General features: G+C 45.9%; 2 protein-coding genes and 1 long non-coding RNA gene across 5 annotated transcripts in view; all 3 read right to left on the bottom strand.

The window, feature by feature from the left end:
• Positions 1 to 52: 52 nt before the first annotated feature.
• On the bottom strand, positions 53 to 3,977 carry LOC121837955. 2 transcript variants are annotated; one of them, XR_006078356.1, is made up of 4 exons: positions 3,753 to 3,977; positions 2,640 to 2,835; positions 1,348 to 1,561; positions 53 to 199 (listed from the first exon to the last, which is right to left on the bottom strand). It is a non-coding gene; the product is annotated as an uncharacterized LOC121837955 (long non-coding RNA). The 2 variants fall into 2 exon arrangements; XR_006078355.1 differs by having other exon boundaries at positions 59 to 561.
• Positions 3,978 to 5,128: 1,151 nt separating this feature from the next.
• On the bottom strand, positions 5,129 to 14,614 carry LOC8024119 (pyridoxal phosphate phosphatase PHOSPHO2). 2 transcript variants are annotated; one of them, XM_029977543.4, is made up of 4 exons: positions 14,310 to 14,614; positions 12,747 to 12,886; positions 11,040 to 11,238; positions 5,129 to 8,076 (listed from the first exon to the last, which is right to left on the bottom strand). In XM_029977543.4, the coding sequence occupies exons 1-4, from the start codon at positions 14,325 to 14,327 to the stop codon at positions 7,672 to 7,674; spliced, it is 762 nt and encodes a 253-aa protein (XP_029833403.2). In that variant the 5' UTR covers positions 14,328 to 14,614; the 3' UTR covers positions 5,129 to 7,671. The 2 variants fall into 2 exon arrangements, with proteins under 2 accessions (XP_029833403.2, XP_029833404.2); XM_029977544.4 differs by lacking the exon at positions 14,310 to 14,614 and adding an exon at positions 13,198 to 13,487.
• A 425-nt stretch (positions 14,615 to 15,039) lies between these two features.
• LOC8024131 (partitioning defective 3 homolog) overlaps positions 15,040 to 24,426 on the bottom strand; it is a 117,790-nt gene continuing 108,403 nt past the window's right edge. Inside the window, 3 exon segments of the mRNA XM_042294063.1 lie at positions 15,040 to 16,604; positions 20,613 to 20,677; positions 21,296 to 21,364. Of these exon segments, the coding sequence (XP_042149997.1) occupies positions 16,076 to 16,604; positions 20,613 to 20,677; positions 21,296 to 21,364 (663 nt within the window). The 3' untranslated portion in view covers positions 15,040 to 16,075.

Genomic DNA, 24,426 nt, shown 5'->3' with positions numbered 1-24,426 from the left:
AAAATGTACTTACAATGGCTAGCGGCGCCTCATAAAAGTCATGCAATGACCCTCTGCTTGGCCACTTAAGCCACACGCAGTGCCGTGCAGGGTACAGGACGGCATCCATGGTGCAGTGATCCAGGGTCCCGCCCGTAGTGTTCCGCTGCTGCCTTGGACAAGGTGAAAGCCAGCTCACTGATGTCATGGTCCCCGGTACCTGTGGTGTGTAACCATTGTGTTTAAAGGTTATACAGCCACCGACCGATATTGCAGACCCGATGGGGATCGTGCAGAATTCCGAATAATTGAGCAGTATGAAAAAATGATTTTAGCCTAAAAATCACTTTATTATTACGACTTAAAACGCAAAGTTGCTGCAGCAAGTGATCGATGGTTTGCTGTACGGCATGGTACTGTATGGTACTTCGCATTTCAGCGAGTCATTTTGTCACTGTATACAGACGAAAGCATTCGGACAAGTTACGCGCTCACGGCTGCACAATGCTCGCCAACTGTAGGGCCAGTCGGTAGACTTTCCCCTCGGTGAAGGGCAAAGTCCGGTTTGTAAACGCTGTGCCGCTGGAATAAATGCGCAGATTGATCGCTACTTCTTTGGCGATACAATCGCTGCCTTCTCACGTCGACACACGGGAAATACCGCAAACAAAAGCAGACGCCGTCATGACTTTACAAAGTAAAACCGGAGAGGCCAAGAGCAGAAGAATTGCTTAGAGTGCTGACGTGCTACGAGGCATCAGCAACCAAAACCTGCCATTTAAAAAAAATATATACTAGTTTCTTAGCAGGACGTGACGTCACGACAACTGACAGCAGTGATTGGCAGGCGGTATGCATTTCTTGCCACTGAATTCATAACCTGTCACCGAATGTAGTTTTTAAACATGGCAGATATAATCTGGCCTGTTTTCGTCCACAATGCTGCCGCCTAGTCTGTCGCATAAATTATTTTTGTTGCTAAGGGGCAATTGGGGCTTTACGTAAACATAGGCTGGACGTGCGTGTGGGTAAAATAACACGAATGACGGCCCCCAACATTGGCTCTTCAAACAAACTGCCAGAAAACAAAAAGGCCAATATGTCAACATTTTTGTCCTTTCCCCATTTTTGGTGGCTGTCGTGTCAGATTGAAGTATAAGTAACTAGTAAAATAAAAATAAATAAAGTACATAACAAAAGGTGTAAATAAACTCTGTAGATATAATACCAGTCCCAATGGTTTAACAAAGAGGCTGGCTTTCTCAGAATGCCCCCCTCTCACTCGAGTCCGTATTGAATCTTAATATGAAGTTGCCCCGAAAAAGCTGCAGAAAATGCACATAGTGACAGAGCCCATAAAGACCACACCTGCCTTTCACATGGCCTTTCGAACTAGATGCAGTACAGGACGCAGAACGGTACCCATGGGCTAGCTGCAGCTGTAGCCCACTGCTTGTAGTATCTCGCAGCTGATGGAAGGGAGGGAGGCCAGCTCCTTCATGCCGTGGTACCGGGAAAAACAATACAGATGAGCCACAGACGTCAAGCGCCTTGAGTATTTCTGTGCATCCACGAAGCCAACCTGGGACAGCAACGACAGAAAACTTCAGTAACACAGTGAACAAAAGAGTAGGCATGCAGGCGAGCTGTGAATTCTGAACACAGCTAAAACCCAAGGCACAAGAAAGCAGAAAGGAAGAGGCCTTTCCACTTCCTTGCATGTCGGGTTTGAGTCTCGCACGGGGTAGCAAAAAAGCAACAATACTGGCTCCCTAGTCTTTTTCTGCGTCAAGAAGCCTTGGAACAAAGAAATCCTACTGGTTATTCATCTTGTTTTCTCTTCTCGGGCGGATTATAGTGCACGGTGCGGAAGCAAACTGCCTCGAAAGGGCTCAACTCACACTTCCAAGAAAATGATTGGCGAGCAACCTCTCCATTGTGTGCTATGTGCACTGTACGTTTTAAGCAGGTCTGTTTTCTGCTAACACAACAGCGGTAGGAATGTTACTTGTGTCGAGCTGGAGAAGCCATAGTGGGGGCTACCCCAGCTACGCCCACGCTGGCTCTAATGGCGGTTATGTGCAACGCAGACAGCTTTCCCCATTTCAACCGAGTGCCTAGGCAGACGCAGAAGCAGCCACATAAGACGATCGAGGGAAGACGCAGAGTTGTACAGGCGAAGAGGGAACGACATAGTGTAGCGAGCTTTTTAGTCCAGGCTATTCCTCCGAGAAATGCAGTCGGTGGAAATGTATGTCGGTTGTTCTTGCCATTAATTTAGGTAACGAATGCAAACATTATACTATTTTGCATCTTTTTCTACTGCAATGCTGGTCACCCGCAACGAAAAAACGCCACAAACTGAAAGAAAGTCTGGTTGCAATGTTAACACGGACACCAAGTCCACCAGGAAAAGCCATCTGTGCCATCCACCTGTTCATAAGCGAGCTGGAGTTTATCAAAGCACGACCGAGACTCTCTCGGGAGTATTTGGTTCCTTGTCACTAGTCATTGAATGAAAACACAGTGCAGTGTTGATTACTGTCAGCGCAGCCTTGCCACTAGCACTGCTGTCACTCGGGTGGCACATATTTCGCTGGCACGACATGGCCTGCGAGCCACATATATCCCTAAAAGGAAGCTGCATAGAATGCACTTACCGTGGCTAGCGTCACCGCCCAGAGAGCTTGCACAAAACCTCCGCATGACACGCAGTGCAGTTCAGAACAGAGCAGCACTGGCTAGCCAGTTGCTGCGAAGGCTTGCAGTGCCTTGCTGCTGCAAGTCACCTCCTTCATGCCTTGTGGTACCCATCAGTTTCAAAACAAACGCTGATGAACCACGACCAGCCATCACCTGTAGCACAAGGGGAAAAACATATGAATGTGCAGTCTCCTATCTGTTTGCTTTTGTCTAACGTCTCTGAGTTTTCTTTGAGAAGAAAACAGCAATGACACTTTTTTCACAGTAATGTGCAAAAGAAACAAAAACGGCTCGGTTATTATACTGCCTCGTAAGTTGTGTGCAGCAAAGGCACGGGTGCGAGGGCACAGCTCTGCAGAATGTCCTTTTGCGCGGGTACTCGTGCAAAAAAGGCGCTTTTTACTGTCATGTGCTCGGGCCTGCGCCTCTGCTGCACACAACTTATGATACAGAGTGTATAGCACGCCTCCGTGAGCACTCGCGTACGGCGAGAAATCCATGATATCCAGGGTACGATAGCAGGAAACCTCGCAAGGGTGCACGAGGCTGCAAGTGCGCCAGAATGTGCAACTGGAGGTGGTGACAGAATGACATAGTTTGAGAACATGAGCTTACTTGGGTCAAAATATAGAAGCGAAAAACGCAACTTCCTTGCCGGCTGATGTTTGGAGCCATCGGAGCACGATCAACTATTTGTTGTGATCGGGGGGTATTACGATCGGACGCGGGTTGGTAAAGATTTGAAAAACCCGGAAGAATAAAACCTGTTGGGGGCGAAGACAGACAGCGCAGTTCCTTGTTGACATGGGATGTAATATCAAACACATTATTCCGCCGGATCAAACGTTTTTGTTTAATCAGGCTTAGCTCGGAAGTCTGCCGGCAGGTCTGGGATGCGGTTTTTAGAGCTCTTTTGGCGGGCTTTCAGGTTTCTGCGATGCGTGTTTTCATCGTGAGCACAGGCTCAAACAATAGGCAGCGGCGCCAAATGTATTTGAAACGAAGAAGCAGCTCGGACACGTGGAACGAACACATCGAAATCACATCACAGGAAAACGCAAATCACTCACCTTTTGTTCGACGATGGTTCGCAAGACACGATTCAAATCGACGACACTCGATTCGGTCACGATATTCAGGTAAAGGACGCAACAACGTAGGCCTTGCCGTTCCTAATAACTACATAAATACGACGATACGACACGATATCAAACAAAGGAGTCGGAAAAACGCAATCTGAAGCGCAGAAACGCGGTCCCGCGGTTGCAAAAAGCAAGAAAATAAACAAAATAAAAAAAAAATAATACGTCAACAAAGTAAAAATAAGAAAAAGTTTCCTCGCTAAAAACCGTGACGTCACAGAAAACAAAACAAACAAAAACAAGCAAAACAAAATTTTTTGTCACGTGACGTTATATTTGTGACGTCACTTCCGGTGACGTCGGGTCACGTGACCTGCCATTATTCCTCCTCCGAATCGCTCGTCCCGGAGTTACGTGCACCGGAAGTGACTTTTGGCCGTCCAGTGGAAGGAGTCAGTGACTCCTTGACTCCGGGGCCGCTACTGAACGCGCCCAATCGTTTTCATGACGCCATAATTCCGTGGACCAATTCGCAATCCTTTTGAAAGGGGGAAAAAAAAGAAAAAAAAAAAAAAAGCTCAACATGGTTGCTGGCCTTAGCAACGCGTCGCTAGTTTCTCGTGACAATTATTCTGCTTTTTTGCACAGTGTTTCCGGGTTCTCCAGGCACCATAGCTCAACCCGGAAACGTAAAACAAAGTAATAACAAAAGGGCGGGAAGTCTGGAAAGGAGGAGAGGAACCTCTTCTCCTCTACCTTTCTCCACCCCTCGCCCTCCTCTCCCCTCCCGCCTTTCTCTCTTCGCCTGGCGTTGCCTTCGCCTGCACTGCACCTCCAGACTGGTTGATAAGCTTTGAAAGTTACAGATAAGCCGCGTTTAGGGTTGATAGCACAGAATGACTTGCAGAATAGGAGAAGCAAACGCAATCGCGGTTGCCGTTGTGAAACAATGATGGAGCACTATATTCCTGCTGTGTAAAAATGATAATAATCACTTTATAAATTATAGGCACACACACACACAGGGGTGACAATGTCATTCTCCTATTTACCTAATTTTCTTCCTCTGCCCCTTAAAGTTGCTACTTTTGTATGCTCACACTTGATAAGCGAGATTATGCAGAGCGCAAGATCGCCTGCTTTTTTTGCAGGGGTTGTGGTGACTTCAGAACGCAGAGCTCTGATCGAAGTATAATGGGTAGACCTCAAGGCAGCTTGCTTTGAGGTCTACCCACTATTTTTCAGTCAGAGCCAATCAGGGTTCAGCGTTCTGACGTCAACACAAACCCAGCAAAAGAAGCAGACGAACTTGCGCTCCGCATAGGTTCGAGAAATGTGGGGAACTATGAAAACAAGAAAAAGGCTGAGAAAAAAATGCAGTTTTATTTCATGTAATGCATATGCTTTAGATTTCGTATAAAAATAAATTAAAGGGGCAGTGTCAACAGAGGCTGACAAAGAACAACACAGAAAACACGGGTGCGCGCCATACGTTCCCACCCCATCCCTCGACCTTTACATTAGTTTTAGTAGATTGTTCTGATACTTCCGATATTGATATGATCCCTCTGCAAAGGCGGCGGCGGGGTATCGTAATCGGAGTCATTGGAACAATATACTTTTGAAACTGCTGCCAGCTGCAGTGAGGAAAAACAGAACTGCATCACACAAAACCCACACTACGTAAAAGTTTGTACTTCATCAAGCATCACCTTAAAATAAAAAAAAAAATTAAAACACAAATGGCAAGGAAAGATTGTCTGCTAGGTGCAGCATGGAATCGTAAAAAGGAAAAGGCTCCTAAGAGGAACAGGAAAGGCACAATCCAGGATTAATATCTTAAATTCAATGCAACATATGTTTCAGACCCTCAGATTAATTTTATTAGGGAATGTATAGCTTCTACACACCACCCAAGAAACTAAGGCAGCAATGCAATGCACGCAAGATGCGAGATTCAAACTCGATAATTCTATTTTGTTTTAACAACCAACATAGAGCAAAGGGTGTGTGTATGTATGTAAAGATGTGCAAGGTGCAGTCAATGCAGCCCTAAGTCTCCAATTAGCGAAATGCTGTTAAGGTACACACGTGCTTTTCGCATCCCCAATGTCCTCCCTGCCACTTGCATCTGATATGAAGAGGCAAAATACTTCTATCGAATAAGTCTACATTACATGGTACACTAAAAGGATTTCTATTGCATAGGCAACAATAAACAAAACTATTAGAAAAAAAAGGTTCAGTAAGCTCGTTAACAAGCGGTTCTTTGGCATAATGACACTGTCTTCACAAAAAAAAAAAAGGCAAAAGGTAAAATAAACGTATGTGGCAGCTGTAAAAAGCTTTGCAAAACATCAGTTTTCTTTCTTTTTTTTTTTAAGAAAAGTAAATTTCTGGAGAGAAAAATGACACTGACAGTGTTTCAATGAAAGAAGAATTAAGGTTCCTTGCGTGTTAGTTTCTGAACTGTATGAAAATCCATTTTGGCCTCGAGGAAAACAAAAAAGCTGCCCCTTGATTACAAAACAAAGAAAATATACTTAACTCTTTGGAAACACATTCATAGCCTTTGTTGAAAGGCAAGTCAAACACACCAACACTAAAACAAAAATAGCCAACACCCGTCCATTTGCAAAAACCCTTCTGAAAGGGTTTCTCGCCCTTGACGCAAGATTCACAACACTCTTAACTGTACAAAATAATTGCACAGAGCTGCCTGCCACCCCGACCAGAGACCGCCGCCTCCCCCTCAATTTAAAAAAAGCCACTTTAACTTACACAAGAAAACACCACTTCCTGAGGTCACCACATTCGGAAGCCTGCAAATTACGATAAGAAAGAAAAAAAAAGAATAACAATTTATTTGCTAGAAAGATTGGCCCGTCACATTTGGCCTCTTTACACAATCTAGAGCTGCAAAAGCAAGCTGCCAGCTTTGGTGAAGGTCTCGCCGTGCACGCATTCCTGCTGCGAGAGCTACGCTCGGCGTCGACTATTTCGTGCTTCGTTGTCTGGACCGACATAGCTTGCACAGCACTCCAATGCTGTCAATGCTAACTGCGTGAGAGCATGGCTGCGTTCAGCATTGCCTTTGCACGAGAGCATATGCGAATGAGACGCCAAATGAGGCTACATGTTCTCGCAGCAATCTCTGACTTACACAAACCCCTGCCCAGGCTGAGTCTAGCACTGCCAGAATTCCATACGCAAAGTACACAAACCTATAGTATGCTGAGAGAAAGTCGTCTCCTTCTTGTGCAGGAGTTGCTGTGATGTCAGGGCGCCGCCGAGCACCAAATAGCTTTGATTGAAAGGATAGTGGGTAGACCTCAATGCTAGATGCCTTGAGGTGTACCCACTATTTATTCAATCGGTCAATAAAAGCTCGGCGTTCTGACATCGTTGCAAACCCCGTGCTAGAAGCACACGAACATGCGCTCCCCATACCTTCCTTCCTCCCCTGGGGGCCTCTTTCAGAAATATATGACACCCCACCATGACTGACAATCCTGGATAGGCCCCTGGCAGCGGAGCAGCACCATAAAAGCACTACGCTAGTCCTGACCACACAGCACAAAATCGTCGACGCTGAGCATGTATACGCTCGCCCTCAGAATCGAGAAAAACGTAAATGGAGTGCACATCCGTAGACAGGCTGTGCCATCGAAAGAATAAAAAGATGGAGGAAAAAAAGAAAACACAATCAGGTGGTTCCCCCCCTTCCCCCCCACTTGTATGGTTTTCTCTAGACAAGACCATTTATATATCCTATACTTTGTCCCCCCCCCCCCCCCCCCCCCCAAAAAAAAAAAAAAAAAGTAGAAAAGAAGTGGTTCCAGAGGCTGAGCTGCCTAGTCTAGCTTCATTCCTTCCTTTTAAGAGCGAGAGAGTCTTTTGGAAGAGCCTACGTCGCCGCCGGGGCTGCCACTCCGTCGTTGAGGAGCACGTCTGCAATGTCCAGCCCGCTCCTCCAGGGGGACACCTTGGCCTTGACCCGACCGGGGTCCTTGTTCAACAGCTTGGCCAGCGGGTAGTCGAGGCGGGGAAACACCAGGTCGGAGGTGCGCAGCCGCAGGCACGGGCAGAGGTCGTTGTTGCCGTCCCCCACGTACGAGACGTGGTCGAAGTCGACCCCCTGGCGCCGCCGCCGGTCCAGGAACTCCTCCATAATGGCGCCCTTGCAAAGGTTGACCGAGCTGAGCTGGCACCAGTTCTGCGAGTGGTACTCGCTGATCTGCAGGCAGCCATTGGCATCGAAGTGGGCAAAGTTGGTGAAGATCTCGTGCACTAGTGGACGTACCCCGGACGCCTGTTGGGGTGAAGAACAAGGTGATGAACTGCCATGAGCCTGCTTCTGTATCCCCAAAGCTGTTTCCTGAATCAAAATGCTTTTTGGTTAAGCCAGCCTCGGGCCGACATAAAAAAAAAAATTCGAGGGCTCCAAAGCACTTCTTATGAGTTGTGAGTGCAAAAGCATGAATGTCCGATTGAACGCCATGGAGTGTTCCGCGGAATTTCGCGGCGGCCGCCGATGTAGATGCTTGAGGCGGCACCATGTTCGTCGGCGCCCAGAAGAGCAGAATCGGCTGAGCGCGCGTCACCATGTTCCTCTTACCGGCGCGGGGGCCTGCAGCGCCATGGAGTGGCATTCCTTGAAACTAGGGCACACGCGCCAGGCAAGGGGAGTGTATTCTCCGTTTCGCTGCTCCAGACTACAGGCTTCGCTCCATGGGACAGGGGACTTCAAGTACCGTTTGGCGTGGCTTCAAGAGCTGATAACGCCGGTTCGCTCTATGGGACCCAGTTAATGCTTTCGCATTAAAACAACAATCAGGCTCAGTGCACGGTTTAAGTCATACATGTAATAATCAATAATTTAATTGAAAACAATAATAACAAGGCCAGGTAGAGTTGGGCCCCAAAATTTCGGCTCGAGCAAGTCTCTAGGATATATATGAAACCTACCTTTTTGGCCCGATTTGCTATTTTTTCAGAAACACTGGAAGATAGCCCACTTCCAGTTATTGCAAGGCCCTGGCCAATGCTGACCTCGGCAAAAACGGTGTTACTCGACCACGGCAGGAGATAAGTGAACATTGCTGACTGGGAAGGACATAGTCTTTGGATTCATGGTTTTGCGCAAAAAAGACGGACACAAGAGAGAGAAACAAACACGAGCGCAAACACAAAAAGAAGGGCCCACTGTAGAAGAAATGTACTGTAAAATAGTTTGTTGTTGGGTGAGTTGGTGAACGTTTGGATTCTCTCTCTTGTGTCCGTCTTTTTTGCGCAAAACCATGAATCCAAACATTCACCAACTCGCCCAACAACAAACTATTTTACAGTAGTCTTTGGTTCATCGCCCCTTCCTGCGATCACAAGTTTCGAGGGTCACAAAATTTAAAACTAGTGCCTTTTCAACTTTTTTTTATGGAACAACCAAAAGTTAGCTTACCCATTATTTTCATCCGATTTGCTATTGATTATACGTGGGCTATCCCACGGGATACTATGGTAGCTATAAACAATGGATGCCAGAAATTGGCAAAAAATTGCACTCGTTATTTAGATGCTTATTAAATTGACTGCTGTCTGCCCATTAAAGTGGGCAAGCAAGAAACCTTTTTTAATCATAAGTTCTATGACAAAACCTAGGCAGTTTCAAAGGCTCCTGGGGTGGATATTTAGTACCGAATCTCCGCTCGTTAGGCTGACATCGATGACAGAGGACCAGTTACGCCATCTGCCAAGGTATGTGAGCGGTCAGGCTCAACTTTCGTCACAATTATTTCACGATTTTGTGAAGGCTTACCAAATTTATGGATTGTGCTCATTTTTAAAGTGATAGCTTTACGGGCGACACTTTGCAGAGATTTCGAGCTCGTGGGCTATCATCGCCGCTATAGAAAAACCCTTCTTCTCTCCCCTCTTGGCACGAGGAGAGGGAAGTTGGGACTTCACGTCGGCCGCGCGGCGCGAAGAGAGCGAAGGGGCAGCCCTGACGTCCCGCCAAGAATGGTGCGACGAAGGGAGAATCTTCCTGTGGTCTGCTCGAAACAGTTGATTTCAAACATTCCTTGCATTACGCGAAATCCAACTTTAGCGATATCTAGCTGCTATGTGTAATGTTGCACGGTTTTAGAAACTTCACGGATCACTATGAAAATTAACCACGTTGCACCTCTGTCGTCAAGAAACATGATTGCACCATTACACTTGCATTGCGCAACCGGGCTACAGTTATCGCTTTCGTTTCTTCGCACATTTTGGGCTAAAAATATTTGCTAAGTGGTTAGTTTTTATTGCTTGCTAATTCTTTTAATGCTAAATGCATACCATTGTAAGCTTCTTTGTAGAACCAACTGCAGAAGGTCTGCACGAGTATATTATCAAGGCTGCAGGCCATCAATCAGGCTCAGGCCTTAGGGTTAACATTGCCATGACACTGGGCATTCTTCAAAATCTGCGGCTGTGGCACATGTCGCATTGCACAGAAAGCATAGAAGATATTTACACCGTCTATTTCATACAATAACTATTTTCTCAACGCCCACGTAATTTAGAGTGAAGTACCTGTGTTCATTATAAAAATGAGCTACAATATCTTCAAGTAAAAAAAAAAAAAAGCCAACTGTGCTTTTGCATTCACACTGGTTCAGTTACATGTGTCAGTTCGGTTAGTCGCTCCGATTACGCAAATTAATGATGATCAAATTGTGCAGGCACATCAGTGTGGCCCAGAAGGGCAACAACATGATACCGTTTGGGCAAAAATGAAGCCGGCCTGAATGAACAAGTGTAAAATAGTCCCCTAACAGGGAGAGGCAGGCCGGAATAGCCCAAAACTGATGTCAGTATACTGAAGGTCTTGGGCAGTACCCCCTAGGTAGGAAGGTACATAGCACTGAATTTTCTGCATCTCCTAACGGAAGTCAGCGAAGGGCGAATTGGACATGAGCTCTGCGTCAGTCCTCGGCTGAGACTTGCGTCCAATCATAGCCAAACACTGATGCAGCACCCTTGTCCAATCTGTGCTCCACGCTCGATCAAGGAAGATGATGTAAAGACTCCAGAGTGAAGGCCTTGTGTTGGGTAAACCCCAAACTCTTTGGAAAACATATCCGGAAGAAGTACACCCTACAGTTCAATCTCCTTGCCAACACTTTCAAACATCCGCCTGTGCCGAAACCGTAAGAGTATGATTCCAACGCAAATCGTATCCCCTCTTCCACTTTTGACATTTACATGTTGGCGATAAGAGACAGAAATTACCTGCATGATGTGCTCTATGAAGACAGAGTTTGAGTCGGAGATTATGATAACCTCGTAGCCTCCCGCCTTGTGCAGCTGTTTGAGCAGGTCAATGATGCCGTCCACAAAGTTTATCTCCAGCAGGCAGTCCAGAATGTCATCCGGTTGCACTTGGCAGTCGTACAGGAAGTGGAACACCGCACGCATGAACGGTGTCCAGCTGTGAGAGATATATCAAATTTTACTTAGAAGTCATTTTTTGCAAGGTTCCCGGCCACTAACAGGAAGTCTGGCCATAATATTTCAAAACTTTCCTGTTCATTATTTTTTTTAATGTCATAAAAACTGTTAATGGTGCGCAGAGGGAAGCGACCATTTCCCCAAGAACCCCCGAGTTCAATGCCCACCCCTGCCTGTTTCGATCTGGATGAGCATCATGTATCGATACTGCAAGATGCACGTCCCCAGGCCAGCGCGCAGTGGTACTGCACTGGCCAAATTTATCGTCTACAGTGAAGGCACCAGATGCTTAGTGAGGCCGATTAACTTCCCGCTGTCTAAATGTTTGCTTGGGAGAGAGCGTGTCGGTTCAAATGATGGATGAAGAAAGAATAAAACAATTAAAACTGGGACCAACACAACCGCATATGTTTCAATTCGCAACAGACAAGTAAAATTTCTACAATGAGCAGCCGACTATACCCAGGAGGGAAAGGGAAGAGAAGGGGAGATAAAAAATGCAAAGTGCAAGTCAGAGAGGTGGGTCTATCTCGGATTTTAGAAATTCAACCTCAGTTTTCGTCAGCACGAGGGAAGGGTTTGACACATTGTTGTCTGTTGTGGTCATAGCGAATGACCCTATGATCTTCCTGCCGAAACTGCTGTCATGCCCCCCCTGGATTTTTATTTCATCAAAGAGGGAATGACAAAGCGAACACGAACGGGTATATATGGACTATGGGATGATAGGAATCTGGAGAGGCCCAGAAACTTCGTTGTGATGTTCCCCGAGTCTGTCATTGGTGCACCTGCCGGTATTGATGGCCGCAGGTCAAGGGGATGGAGTAAACTTTCTTTGCTTTGCATCGAATGAATTTCTTTTCGTGTTTAACAGTGCAGCTAATTGGAATCTGGTTGTCGTTCACTTGTTGACAGAGCTGCTTAAGACGCACGCGGCACGAGAAGACAACATTCTTGTTGAACTTTGAGGCAATGGATTTTATCCGGTGGGCTGAAATCCGAGATAAACCCACCTCTCTGACTTGCTCTTCGCGTTCTTTATCTCCCTTTTTTCTCTCTTTCCCTCCTGGGTATAGTAAGCTGCTCGCTGTGGAAATTTTACTCGTCTCTTGCTAGTTGAAAGATGTCGTTGTGTTGTCCCAGTTTTAATTGTTTTGTTCTTCCTTCCTCCATAATTATCATGTCTAAGTGTACACTCAAGACAATTTCAGCGACCTTTTGGGTATGTTTGAAGATTCCATTCATACTATGAATTCCATTAATATGAAGAAGATGGATGTTTCCGGGTCTTAGCTGAAGACAAATCGGTGAAAGCGTTCAACCTATGGTTCAACAGACACATTTTTTTGCCAATCTGGCTAGCCAGGTTTCGCACAATGGTAGGCACCCTCCAGAAATTTTCGCTGAACGAATTAAAAAATTCCCAACAAAAATTACAAAAAAAAAAAAAAAAAGTGTTGGTTCGTTTTTCTTAAAACGTGCACTTACCCTTTCGGACTGTAGCGTTCTTTAATCTCTGATGGAAGTTCGCCGTTCGGTGCCAGCTTCCGAATATAGAGGTCACTGTTTGCATCGATGATGGTGTGATCGAAGTCAAAAACGACTAGGTGCTTCTTCATGCCTTTGGTCTGAAAAGCAGAACATTGACAACCTTCACAACTCCGGTTGCACCAAAAACAAGCGCAACTGTCAGCGCAAACTCGATCGCTAGTCCAAGTCACATTCTCAAGAAGGTCGATCGAAACGGAACTAAAGCTGGAGCTCTCGCCGGCAACGCAAACAGCTAGGGTACTGGTGGACATTGCTCGCAGTGTCCTGCAACAAAGACCCAAAGTACCCGTTTTTTTTTTCTTTTTTTACCTAGTAAAAGCGTGACATCACCTGTTCTGCAGAAGAGCACCGACACAAAACAGATTCGTTCTTTTGTTTTTAAAATTACCGTGGAGGTATCGCAACGGTGACCACTGCGGCAGAAGAAAAGCTGCAGCCGCTGTCAAGTCCTGCCTGTCCGTTTCAGTTTGCGACCGCAGATGCGCGCAAAGTCGACGCACACGTACGCGAAATTCGCTGTAAACACACTCGCCAGTTCGTCCGCCTATCGCCAAAAACAGCCGCGGGCGAAATTAGTAATCTGCAAGACATGCATTAGCCAAAAATCAATTTTGCGGCGAGAAATGCGAAAAAGAGAACGGCGGCGCCTGACAACAGCTGATCGCAGAAAAAAGAAAAAACAAGAGGCCGACTCGGCCGTGTTAGTATCTTTGTTAGGAACAGTCGGTATTGGCAGAGGGCGCGCTATGCAAGTCCGGCTACATATATTGAATACGCGTTTTTTCGATGGTTGTTTGAGAAGATTCTACACATATTTTAATAAAAAAATTAACGTAATTTTGTCTTATTATTTTCACCCTTAACTTTGCACTTAAGCGTGAAAATTGTTGACGCGATACTTTATTAATGCTATTACATATTTGGAACGAGCGACCACGCCTGAGTTGTTTGTCCGCAAATTCGGGGTTACGGCACTGAAAACTTGAACTTCTCTTCAAATGCATAATTTTTAAGGTTTGGGGCGTAATTTCTTTTATTTCTGACCGCCATACGTGAACCAAATCATACGTACGCGTTATTGGCATGCTCGATTACCTTGGTTATACACCGATGATGCCGTGAAGCCTAGTTGTTGCGTGCCGTCGTCTGCTATTTTCTAGGGTGACGCATTTCTGCTTTACGCGTACACGACCCCCATCGAAAGGCTACTAGCCTTACAAAGCAGAACAAGAAAGACTTAACGCGAGTTCTTGATCTCAGCGTCCGTCTGCCTTTCAGAACCGGTAGAAAGTAGGTCGCTATCCTCGCGCGTACCAATCGTTGGGCGAAATAAATAATAAAAAGGTTACCAAAATGCTTACACTGCGCGTCCAGTAGGCGCTTTCAACGAGAGTCAATACCCTTTGTTGGTATCGCGCACTAATTCCTCAACGAAGCGCAAACAGCTCCACGGATTTTGCTTTTCCGCATAGCCGGGTACTCGTAGCAGCCGACGCTTACCTGCGATTTCCGATGCATGGCTGCGAAGTGTCACGTACAATGATGCGCTCGATTTAGGCGGTCTATTTTTTTTGTTGAGTGCGTTCCTCTTCCGCGGTGAGACAGCTCACATAATTGCGCTTCCAAGTCCTCCCCGAAAAAAATAAAATCAACTGCGAACTCCGGCGCGGCGACAACTGACGCGTCGCCACCTAGGTATTCGCATGTTGTTGACTTTCGAGCGGGAGAAAAAAAAACAAGAAAACAAAAACAGAACCGAGCCAAGGTTATCCGCGCGCAAAGCGTAACGCCGCCATAGTTGTTTTTCAGCTATTTGCGGCGGCTGAGCTAGACGGAGCGGCGCCTGGCATCTCCCCCGGACGTTACCGCAGCGCCGGCGAATGACAGGCGTGGCCTGGATCGTGACGTAACGGTACCGAAGCCGGCGTCGGGCAGGCTGTAGTGCCGCTGATTGGACACCGAGTTCTACGTCATCGTTCGGCTGGAACTCGGGCTCAATTGGCGAGAACACGAGTCTCAGCCGAAAGATGACGCAGTGCTCGGGTCCCATCTGTGCCCTGCGTAAATGGTATTTGAAATCCAGCACTACAGCCTGGTCGGAATGACAGCAGATTTATGAAAAGAAATGAGCTTTACATCATGCACTTTGTAAATTGCATTTTCCGGAATTATGACGCCTGCTTGGATGGTGGGTTGTGTGTAGATGCTATAGAAAAATTGATGAATTTTCTTTGCAAACAAAATATATGCTTAAAGAAAAGGCAGGCATTGACTTAACAAACGCAATATCAAATTGGTTCATCAGCACCCAGAATGGTTACACACCTAATCGGTAAAAAGGAAGGTGACCAGAGTCAATGTCACACGAAGCACTTCGGTATGCAAAAATAAGCACTTCTATAAATTAAGGCAAACAACATCTCCTTTTTTTTAATGTCAATTGGGGATGGACGGCAAAAGCAATGAAATGAGACTTGCACTCCGAGATTCTTTTAGAAAAAAAAATCTTTGTTTTTCTAAACTCAAGTTCAAAAATTTTACATGGTAGAAAAAAAAAAAAATGGAATCCTTCCACACCCTTGTAAAAAGGGCACAGGAGTACTTCTTGCATCACGATTACAGACGCGGGTACCAAGGCGTGCATCCAAGAAAGAAACACTCGCAAAAAAAACTTGTATGTACAAGGCACTACGCGGAAAAAGCTGCACACTTCACTCGCAGAGTAAAACGAAGTTTGCTGGAGGTTATAGAAGTGGTGCTTCCGCCGCAAAACACTCGATATGTAAATACACAACGCAATCGCGTGATGGGAAAAGGCAGGCTTGTCTCGCGCAGTAAGCTCTCTTAAAATACACAAACTTAAATTACGACCAATCTCATTCCTTGGAGGCAACGTCCCTCACCTTTTTTTTTTCACCCCCATTGTATACTTTTTGTTCTCTTGTCGTTAGTCGAAAGCATGAGCCCTTCCCCATCAGGGAAACATGCCCACGGCTTCCTCAACCAGTCAAGAAGACCCTTGCTTCGTACGATAATGGCACACTCCGCAAATACGTGGACGGCTGAAAAAGAATGACACGAAAAGGGAACGCGAGGAACACACACAATGGACGAGAAGAAACTAGGTTGAGGCATGTGACGCCAACGTCAAACGTCCCGCAGCAGTTCAATTCCCACCCCACCTTCATCGTTCGTCACAATGGTCCCATCGTCGCAAGACCACCCACGAGAAACTATGGCAATTCGTTTGTGCGGCCCGCCCTCCCTCACACTTTGGAGCCAGGCATCTGGTGGTGGTCTCGCCGTGGTGCCACGGAGTAGCCCTGTGACAGATTGTTCGGGGAATGTCGGTAACCGGGCACCGTCTGCGGGTGCGCTCTCGGCGCCGCCGTGGGCACCGTCTTGATCAGGGTGCCGACGGAGTTTGCATTGCCGGAGATGCTTGCGCCGTGCGGCAGCGTGGTCGCAACCGTCTTTGCGTAGACCATCCGATGTCCCGCGATGTGGGCGTGGCGGGGTAACGAGCTGGAGTCGGTTCCTCCGCCGCCCCCCGTGCCGTTCTTCTCCTTGTGCTGCTTGGGCAGTTGCGCCTGGATGCTCTCGTACTCGAAGTAGTTGGAAGACGGGCGCTCGGGTCGCGGTCGACTCGGCATCGGCGGAGGGGGCGGACGCGGCCCCTGTTTCTGCTGCTGTTGCTGCTTCTGTTGGAACTGGCGCAAGTGCAGCTGAATCTCGTTGAAGTTGACGTAGTGGCTGTACTGCGTCGGGTCCGCCAGTCCCACGCGGCTGCCCGGTCTGTGAAGAAACGGTAGTTGTTCGAGTAAAAAAAATCACTGAAATGCGTGAACATCCAATGTTTAATTTGATTTTTTAGAATGCTAAGGTTGCACTATAATGAATGACAAGGTGGGAACAGTTGGACGTTTCTTTTTTTAGTTTCCGGCTGCATGTGAGGCTCACGAAACGTCCAAGCGTCACAAAAGGTAAAAAGTTAGAGCTGGAGGCAGCAGAACTGAAGCTCCTCTCTGCTCTTCTTGTCCTGCCAGCGAATATGGTGACTTCCGAGAATTATGCGGAAGAATATGTGGTTGCACACCTTGAAGGTGCATACTAGGGTTGTCGCGAACTTTTGTCGAACCGGATTTTTAGGTCGAACTTCCGTGGTTCGACTGGGTCGAACCGGTTCGACGAACTTTCGAACTTTTAGCCAGATTCGACCGGTTCGACTTTGTGAACAGTGTGGCCAGACTTCAATACAAGCATGCCTAGGTTTGGATAATTTTTTTTTATGCAAAAGGTTATTTCAATTTTATGAACAGTTGCAATTAAAAGCAACTAATTCTAATCACTGAATAAGTTGATAACTTAATTGTTTGTACTGTATTAACTGAAATAACCAATCAGTGCTGCCCTTAATTTATTCCTTAGCCATCACCATCAAATCCGAAGCCAACTGGCCAGCCTGCCGCGCATGCGCACACGAGTCGAACCTCAATGCAAGGTTTGACGCACTTTCCACTTAAAAGTTAGAAAAAGTCGAACCTGGTCGAACTCAAACCTCGGCCGGTTCGCGACACCCCTAGTGCATACGCATTAAGTTTGCCCGTGCCTCTAGAAACGTTCCACAAGCGTCAAACCCATTTCCTTTTTTTAATTTATTTTGTTTTTTATTTAACAATTCATTTTTCTGCATTTTTCTGCAAGTTCCTGCATTTAACTATGACTTTCATTCCGTCATTTTTAAGCGTATTCTCCGTATATCAAGTGTCCTTGTGTCTAGCCTTGAATGTTCTTGCAAATTAATACAACTTTTTTTTCGGCACTTTACTCTTTTTTTTCTTGTGTGACTTTTTTCGCCATTAAATTATATTTTTTATTTTTATCATCCCACAACTGCTGTGTCTGCGCACCTTATTTTTTCCTATATATCAACGGAAGCATTTATAAACCTTAGTAAACAAGGAGGGTACGGTGGGAGCCCCATAATGCAATGCGTGCAGTGTTTGTTTTAACATTTAGGCTAGTTGCTCCGGATTTTGTAAAGCCGGATCTCGTGAAGCCATGGCCCCGTTAAATTTAGCTGGAAAATTGACGCCATGTGATCTCAACACCAATTCAGTTTCCCCGCTAAATTTAGCGAGGAAAATGGCATCACATGACTTTGTGTCACAACACCTATGAAGAAATTCAGTTACCCCACTAGATTTAGAGGGGAAATTGACGTCCTGTGACCTCAACACCAATTCAGTTTCCCCGCTATATTTAGTGGGGAAAATGATCTCGCATGACTTAACGTCACGTGAATTGTACACAAAAGTCAGTTTCCCCGCAAAGTTTAGCGGGAAAACAGGACCTCAACACCAATAGACTACTTCCATAAAGCCCTGCATGCAACACGGCGCGCGTTGCACTCTGGGAACTAGTTGGCCAGGGAGGAGGGTGGCATGGTTTCGGTTTCGATAGGCACGTCGACAAGAGATTGTTTTTTGGTCCCGAGAGAGTCATTTGTGGTCTCTAAACTAACCTAAATGGCCAGACCTCGAACCTTTAGCACAAGCCTGAGACGTATAGCTTGTCTTACCACATGCTTGTTGTATTCTTGTACTTGAGCCTTCCTGTTAGCGTTCCAATCGAGGTATGTGGACGAGCCAGTGCTGGGAATCTCGACGCTGCGAAGCTCGGGGATCTTGCTTGTGTACGAATCAACAAGCTGTAGCAACCAATAAGTATGCATACATCGAGCTCGCGTCTTTACATTAATGTTGTTGATCAGGAAGTTTGTTTCGTGCGTCCATACACGAAATATTACTTTTTGCTATTACTGTTTTTCTTAATATGCCTGAGTATGCGAGGTAAAACTCGGAGGCGCCATTGAAAAGCTAAATTTTAGCACACTTCTTATGTCTTATCTGAACAGACCCGCAGCACTGCGCGAAGTGAAGTTCCCACCCGCTTGCATTCCACTAATATTCAACATCGCGTATGCGCATAAAGTTATCCTGCAATCATGTAGGAAAATTCGCACATACAGACCGTTTTAAGAAAGCAAAAGTCGAGCACTTCTGTGAAGAATGTCGCACCGTTCGCCGGAAGTGCGCCGGACGGGCATGGACCCCTATGCGCACCGGGTTCATGCCCGTCCGGCGCACGGTGCGACATTCTTCACACAAGCGCTCGAACGAATTCAAAGCGCGTTTGACGGTTGCTAATGGCCATAATATTTGTTATGTGTTTGCTTTCTTCCTGCCTGAGTATGCCGAGATAATTTCAGACACACCGTTCAGGCACAGATCTTGGGCGTCAGTAAAAGCTCGTCCAAAAAGGCTTAGCGAGGAGTAGGGGACGCTTGTTAGGGGCTCCGTCGTAGCTAGCCGATCTCAGCGTTTGCGAAAAGTTAATCTTCTATCAGGATAAAATTTGAGTGTGAGATAGGTGATGACACGAGGAAGACATCATAGTAACTTTTGTGCAGTAGTGTAGTCGAATTTATTGCGTTTCCTTAAAAGTTCATGCGTAAACGCTGGGCTCAACTTTGATACCCTGTGAGGATGCGGCTTGCTTTTCGCCCAATGAAGTAACAAAAAGCGAACGTTTGGCAAAAAAAAAAAAAAAAAAATACGTGTAAGGCTCCAGATGAACAAATCTCAGTTCTAGTTCACTGGTACTAGACGGGATTATTGAAATTGAGCTCAAACGTGCACTCGTGGGGTGAGGTGACTATGCCACGACTTACTACGTTCGCATACGCACGTACAATATCCGGTGTTTCGGGAACTAAGGAAAGTGCCCCGGTCTTCGTATTGTATCGCTCGAAAATGAGTGCATTGTACGTTCGTGAAAAGTCAGATAATCGAAAACGCAAGCAGCGCGTTCGGTCGCGGCGTGATAGCATGAGATGAAGCTGCTCAGTCGAAACCGAAACTGAGTGGCCAACTAGTTCCCAGAGTGCACTGCGTGGTATTTCGCCGCAATGGGGCGCGTCGGTTTTGGAACAAGTCCATTGAATTCTCCGCTAAATCTAGCTGAAAAACTGAATTGGTGTTGAGGTCATGTGACGTCAGTTTTGCGACTAACTTTAGCAGGGAAACTGAATGTGCTCTGTTGCATTATGGGACTTCACAGACCTACACATCAATTCAGTTTCCTTGGAAGATTTACCGGGAAATTGAATTGGTGTATAGGTCTGAGACGTCCCATAGTGCAACGCGCGTGGTTACACTGACGGCGACAACAACGGCGACGCCGCTATACGCGGAAACAGGCACCTAACAGCTGCACTCTAAAAGGCAACCTCAAGGACAGTTAGTATGGGTGGTGCTCAGATTCACACAAAAGAATTATTTTCCTATACTTCGTTCCACCTTCAGTCCGAGCGCAGTGGACACCACGAGCTATCCTAGCCGATCGAGCGCCGGAACATAATCGCGTGACCTGCCGGTTGGGCAGAGTGAAGCAGGGAGCTCAAGGTCACATGACTCTCTCTCAACGCTGGATTGGCTGGTATGGCTCCTAGCGTCCGCTGCGCTCGGACTGAAGGTGAAACGAAGTATAGACCCGGAGATTTTCCTATTTAATGGCAGCTTCAATTAGGGGTTTTTCGAGTTTCCCCGATTTTGAGAAGACCACTATGGAGGTTAATTATCGGGGTTTATCAATATTTACTGAAAACACACTACCACTAAGTATAATGTATGTATGTATGTGTTTTTCTCTTCTTTTTTTAAATAAGTAGCAGATTACACATCTATTTCCCCAAAATGTGGTATGATGAAGTGAAAAGCGACAGCACAGTAAGTTCCAAACCTTTCCATCTCCTTGAATATGTCGAAGCTTTGTGACCTGGAGTGGACGACATCACTTTCTCTTCTCTGGAAGGGGGGAAAGGTACAGCACTTGTTAAGAGCTTGATCCTTAATCCTTAGTAGTGAATGTCATGCTTGACATTCAGCAATGTAAAACAATTAAAGGAAATTATAGAACTATGTGATCAACACAGTTCTTTAATGTTGTTGAGAGTTAACATAATGATCAAAAAGTTAAAACTTCCAGACTAAATATGACATCCGCTTCCCAATAGTAACATGAGCCAAAACAAGGTACAAATATCATTCAAAACAACTTCGGCTGATGCAAAAGATCAGGCACATCATCATGCAGCTGAGCAATGGTGTCCTGCCAGCTACAAGTTGATAAGGATAAGCCAAGAAAATAATGCTACGAAAAGAAAGGCAGTCATGCAAATGAAAATATCGGTCACCACGTTATTTTACCAACAAATCTACAGTAAGCAGCTTTCTTATTGACCAATTCTACACTTAACATGCAGATATTACAAGCCAAGAAGGACTAGGAATGCACTCCAGGGGCATCTGGCCACTAGCCCTGTATCTGTTGGGAAACCGGTCGGTTTCGGCACAACACGACAACACTCATGCAGAGGACGCAAAGGGGAGGGCATTCAGAGTCACGTGACAATGGTGTGATACCTGGAGACCCCGAGGTGTTCTCAGACTAAACGACCGACCGAATGAACCGTTTCTCTGCGGACTGTACACCTGTGTGAGAGAGGGAGTGGGATGGGAGGGACGACAGTGGGACTCCACTTAGGGAAGCCCGTGAACCCCATACACGCTTCGCACTTCCCCGCGAACCTGGTGTGTCTGCTTTGGCCGCTTTGCAACAACTGTGTGCGCAGAGCTGAAATACAGCAGCCCAAGGTTCGGGCAGGGGTTCTCGCACTTTGGAGGCAGCGGCAAGGAACGACCGTTCGCGTAGGGCAACGGCCCTCCAACTTTTTCGCGTTGAGGAATGTCCGTCTCTTTTGACCCCTCCCAGTCTCGGCATCCATGCAATAAAGCGGTGCAGAGACCTACGCACCTTGTAAACAATAATGTGCAGTCTTTGTCAAGTTCAGAGAGCCCACAGTGCACGTGTTCGAAGTGGGCTTGCTTCCATTTAACGGCAAACACTGGCTCCGAGGGTTTTGAAAGTGAGAGGAGAACTTCGCTCTTGCATCACATTCGCCTCGACAAATGACTTTGTTATCAAGGCAAGCATGATGCAAGAGGCAAGCTCCCCCTCACTCTCACAACCCCTGCAGCCAGGAAGCGCTAAGGAGAGAAGCGCCCCGGCCCTGCTCCGACCCCACGTGCGGTGGGCTCTAAACTTTTGATGAAGACTGTACATACAAAGGACTCTTTGGCACATAGTTGCGCGTCAACGAATGGCCCAGATATTTTGCGAATAGCGCTTAAACCGGACAAACACATTACTCAGGGGTCGAGACGGCCGAGGGAATTTGGAGAGTTCTGGAAACTCTCAGGGAATGCCTGGGTTCCTTGGAGCCTCGTTTGAGAAACCACGGTGTAAAGAGCGACTGTGTCGTCCACAAATGGCAAATGTGATAACTGCAGTATGCACAAGGACAGTGGCATACCCTGCTGGCTAGCGGTGACCAATGACGTTATCAGTACAAACAACCCACCCCCCCACTTTATGATGCATTCACAGATAGTCCCATTCTGCACTTAGCAGGAAAGCAAAAGGGAACTGTCTTATCTGTGGAGCTTCCAGAGATTGCGGTTGCTATGCAAGTATGTGCTACACTAACACTACAAAGTCTCACAGACTTTGACAACTGAAGCTGTGGCCACTTGACATGATTCTAGTATCACCTGCACTCATATTCGGAGGCCTTGAAAGGGTGACACGGTGAATACCTAGATACTATGTCTCAATGGAGCAACCATAATATTAAATACTACAACCCAACCTTAGAGAGTCATGCTCTCAATTGTGTCATTACTGTTCATGAGCTTACCATAAGCATAGTGCAACCTAACCTTAGAGAGTCATGCTCTCAATTGTGTCATTACTGTTCATGAGCTTAGCATTAGCACAGTGCAACTAAATAATTTTCTTTGGTAATAAATTAGTTCAATGATGAGCTCAGAAATCGGTGTATTTGAACATTTGAGTTTTGGGCACTGCAGGATTATATGGACCAAGAAATCTCAGAGAAAACATTCCTATTGTTTTCTTATAATTAAAATTTTCTGAATTTTTTTTTTGAGGGATGTACATTGCAAAAAGAGACCGGGGCAGAAGGCCACAGGTGTTAGTTACTAATTAAAAGAACTACACAAGCCAGTTGTTTTACATTTTAAAATAATTGGCCACCACTTTGAATTAATACAATTGTTCACCAACTTCTTACGATAATCAATTGGTTATCAAAAGCATTGTGGGTAACTGCATGTACATTTTCCTTTTGTGTTCATCCACTACAGCTCGTAAGGCTTTCAAGAATTTCTAGGAGCCCAAGTAAGCCCCCTCTCGATTCTGTTCAAATAAATCTCCTCATACTCACTGAAGCTGACAAGGCTTCCCAAATGTTGTCCATACATAACAGAGGCCGACATACAAGCAAAGTGTTTTAGCATTCTTTTCATGTCGTAACGCAGGTCGTCCAGTGCTTTGAGCTACCTGCATGCCTCTTCCAAATAACAGAATTTAGTTTCAAATTTTTAAAATGTCTTACTTCTAAGGTAGATATTGAGGAGTTTCAGCGACGGTGTCACCGCCCTGGCGGCCGGTGTGTTTGCAATGTCAGTGTTGTATACAGTGTTTCTTCTTTGACCTTTATTTTCCTTTATTAAGGCAAATTTGGAACAGGCTTGGGAAGATGCCCGGGGTTTAGATGGTTTGAATGAGGTGGTAAGTCAGAGATTTCAGTGAGAGCTGTCTTATTGAAAATGTGTAGTAACAATGCACATTTAAATTACACGGATGATTAAAAAACCTGCTGTCACAAGAGAAAATCTTCCAAAACCTTAGGCACATTATTACAGCCAGAACAACAATATGTATGTCAATCTATAGCCTGTAATACATATTAAAAAAAAATCTTGACAAGAAGTTTTAGCAAGCTTAAAATCAGAAATAGATGCCAGAATTGCCTATCTTCTGTCACAACTAGTGGGATTTCTTGCATAAAATTTTATGGAATTCAATGTCAAAACTTGTGCAGTAGGAATACATAAAACTTTTGGAAACATGATCGGATTGAGTGTCATTCATGCCGTATGAGCGTCTTTCACGTGGTTACGTTTGTAACTGGTGTTTCAGTATTGTATCAGACAAGAAAATTGTTGCCACTTATATCATCATGCTACATACAATTCAGCAAATATTTATGGTTCGGCAGATGAATACAGACCACAAAGCTTCTAACTGGAATTAAACAAGTGTGAGGTAAACATACAACATACTACAACAAGCTTTACGCCCGACAGAGAACTTCATAATGTGCAAAATGTCTAGAGCTGCCTTTTACCTAGACTTCTCTCCAATACAGTTCTGACATTGATTCTAAGGATACTACACTGTTTCTCGTTTCACCTTATTGCTTGTGCGAAGGTGTTATTCAAGCATTAGCTCATAACGTTCGCGTGCTGGGAAAACTAGTGGAAGATAGAACCTCAACACGAGAAACATTCCGCAATGAAGATGCCACCACTGTCGTTCCGTCACCACTGCCACCATAGTGAGAAAGCACTTCAGAAGGAAGGTTAGTGTTCCGAATGCACGGCCGGCCAGTCGGCAGAGACACCCCTTC

The sequence above is a fragment of the Ixodes scapularis genome, unplaced genomic scaffold (genome assembly GCF_016920785.2).
Source record: "Ixodes scapularis isolate PalLabHiFi unplaced genomic scaffold, ASM1692078v2 PGA_scaffold5__190_contigs__length_132052651, whole genome shotgun sequence".
NCBI classification, from domain to species: Eukaryota; Metazoa; Arthropoda; class Arachnida; order Ixodida; family Ixodidae; genus Ixodes; species Ixodes scapularis.
Note: the sequence above shows the minus strand (reverse complement) of the source record. Positions and strands in the feature narration are given on the sequence as shown.

Bases quoted from the DNA above. Each gene is read 5' to 3' on its own strand.
- LOC8024119 (XM_029977543.4), bottom strand. The intron at 11,239-12,746 runs GTAAGTGCACGT...TATCTCTCACAG, and splicing joins GAACGCTACAGTCCGAAAGG to CTGGACACCGTTCATGCGTG. The intron at 8,077-11,039 runs GTAATTTCTGTC...TCACCCCAACAG, and splicing joins TCATAGAGCACATCATGCAG to GCGTCCGGGGTACGTCCACT.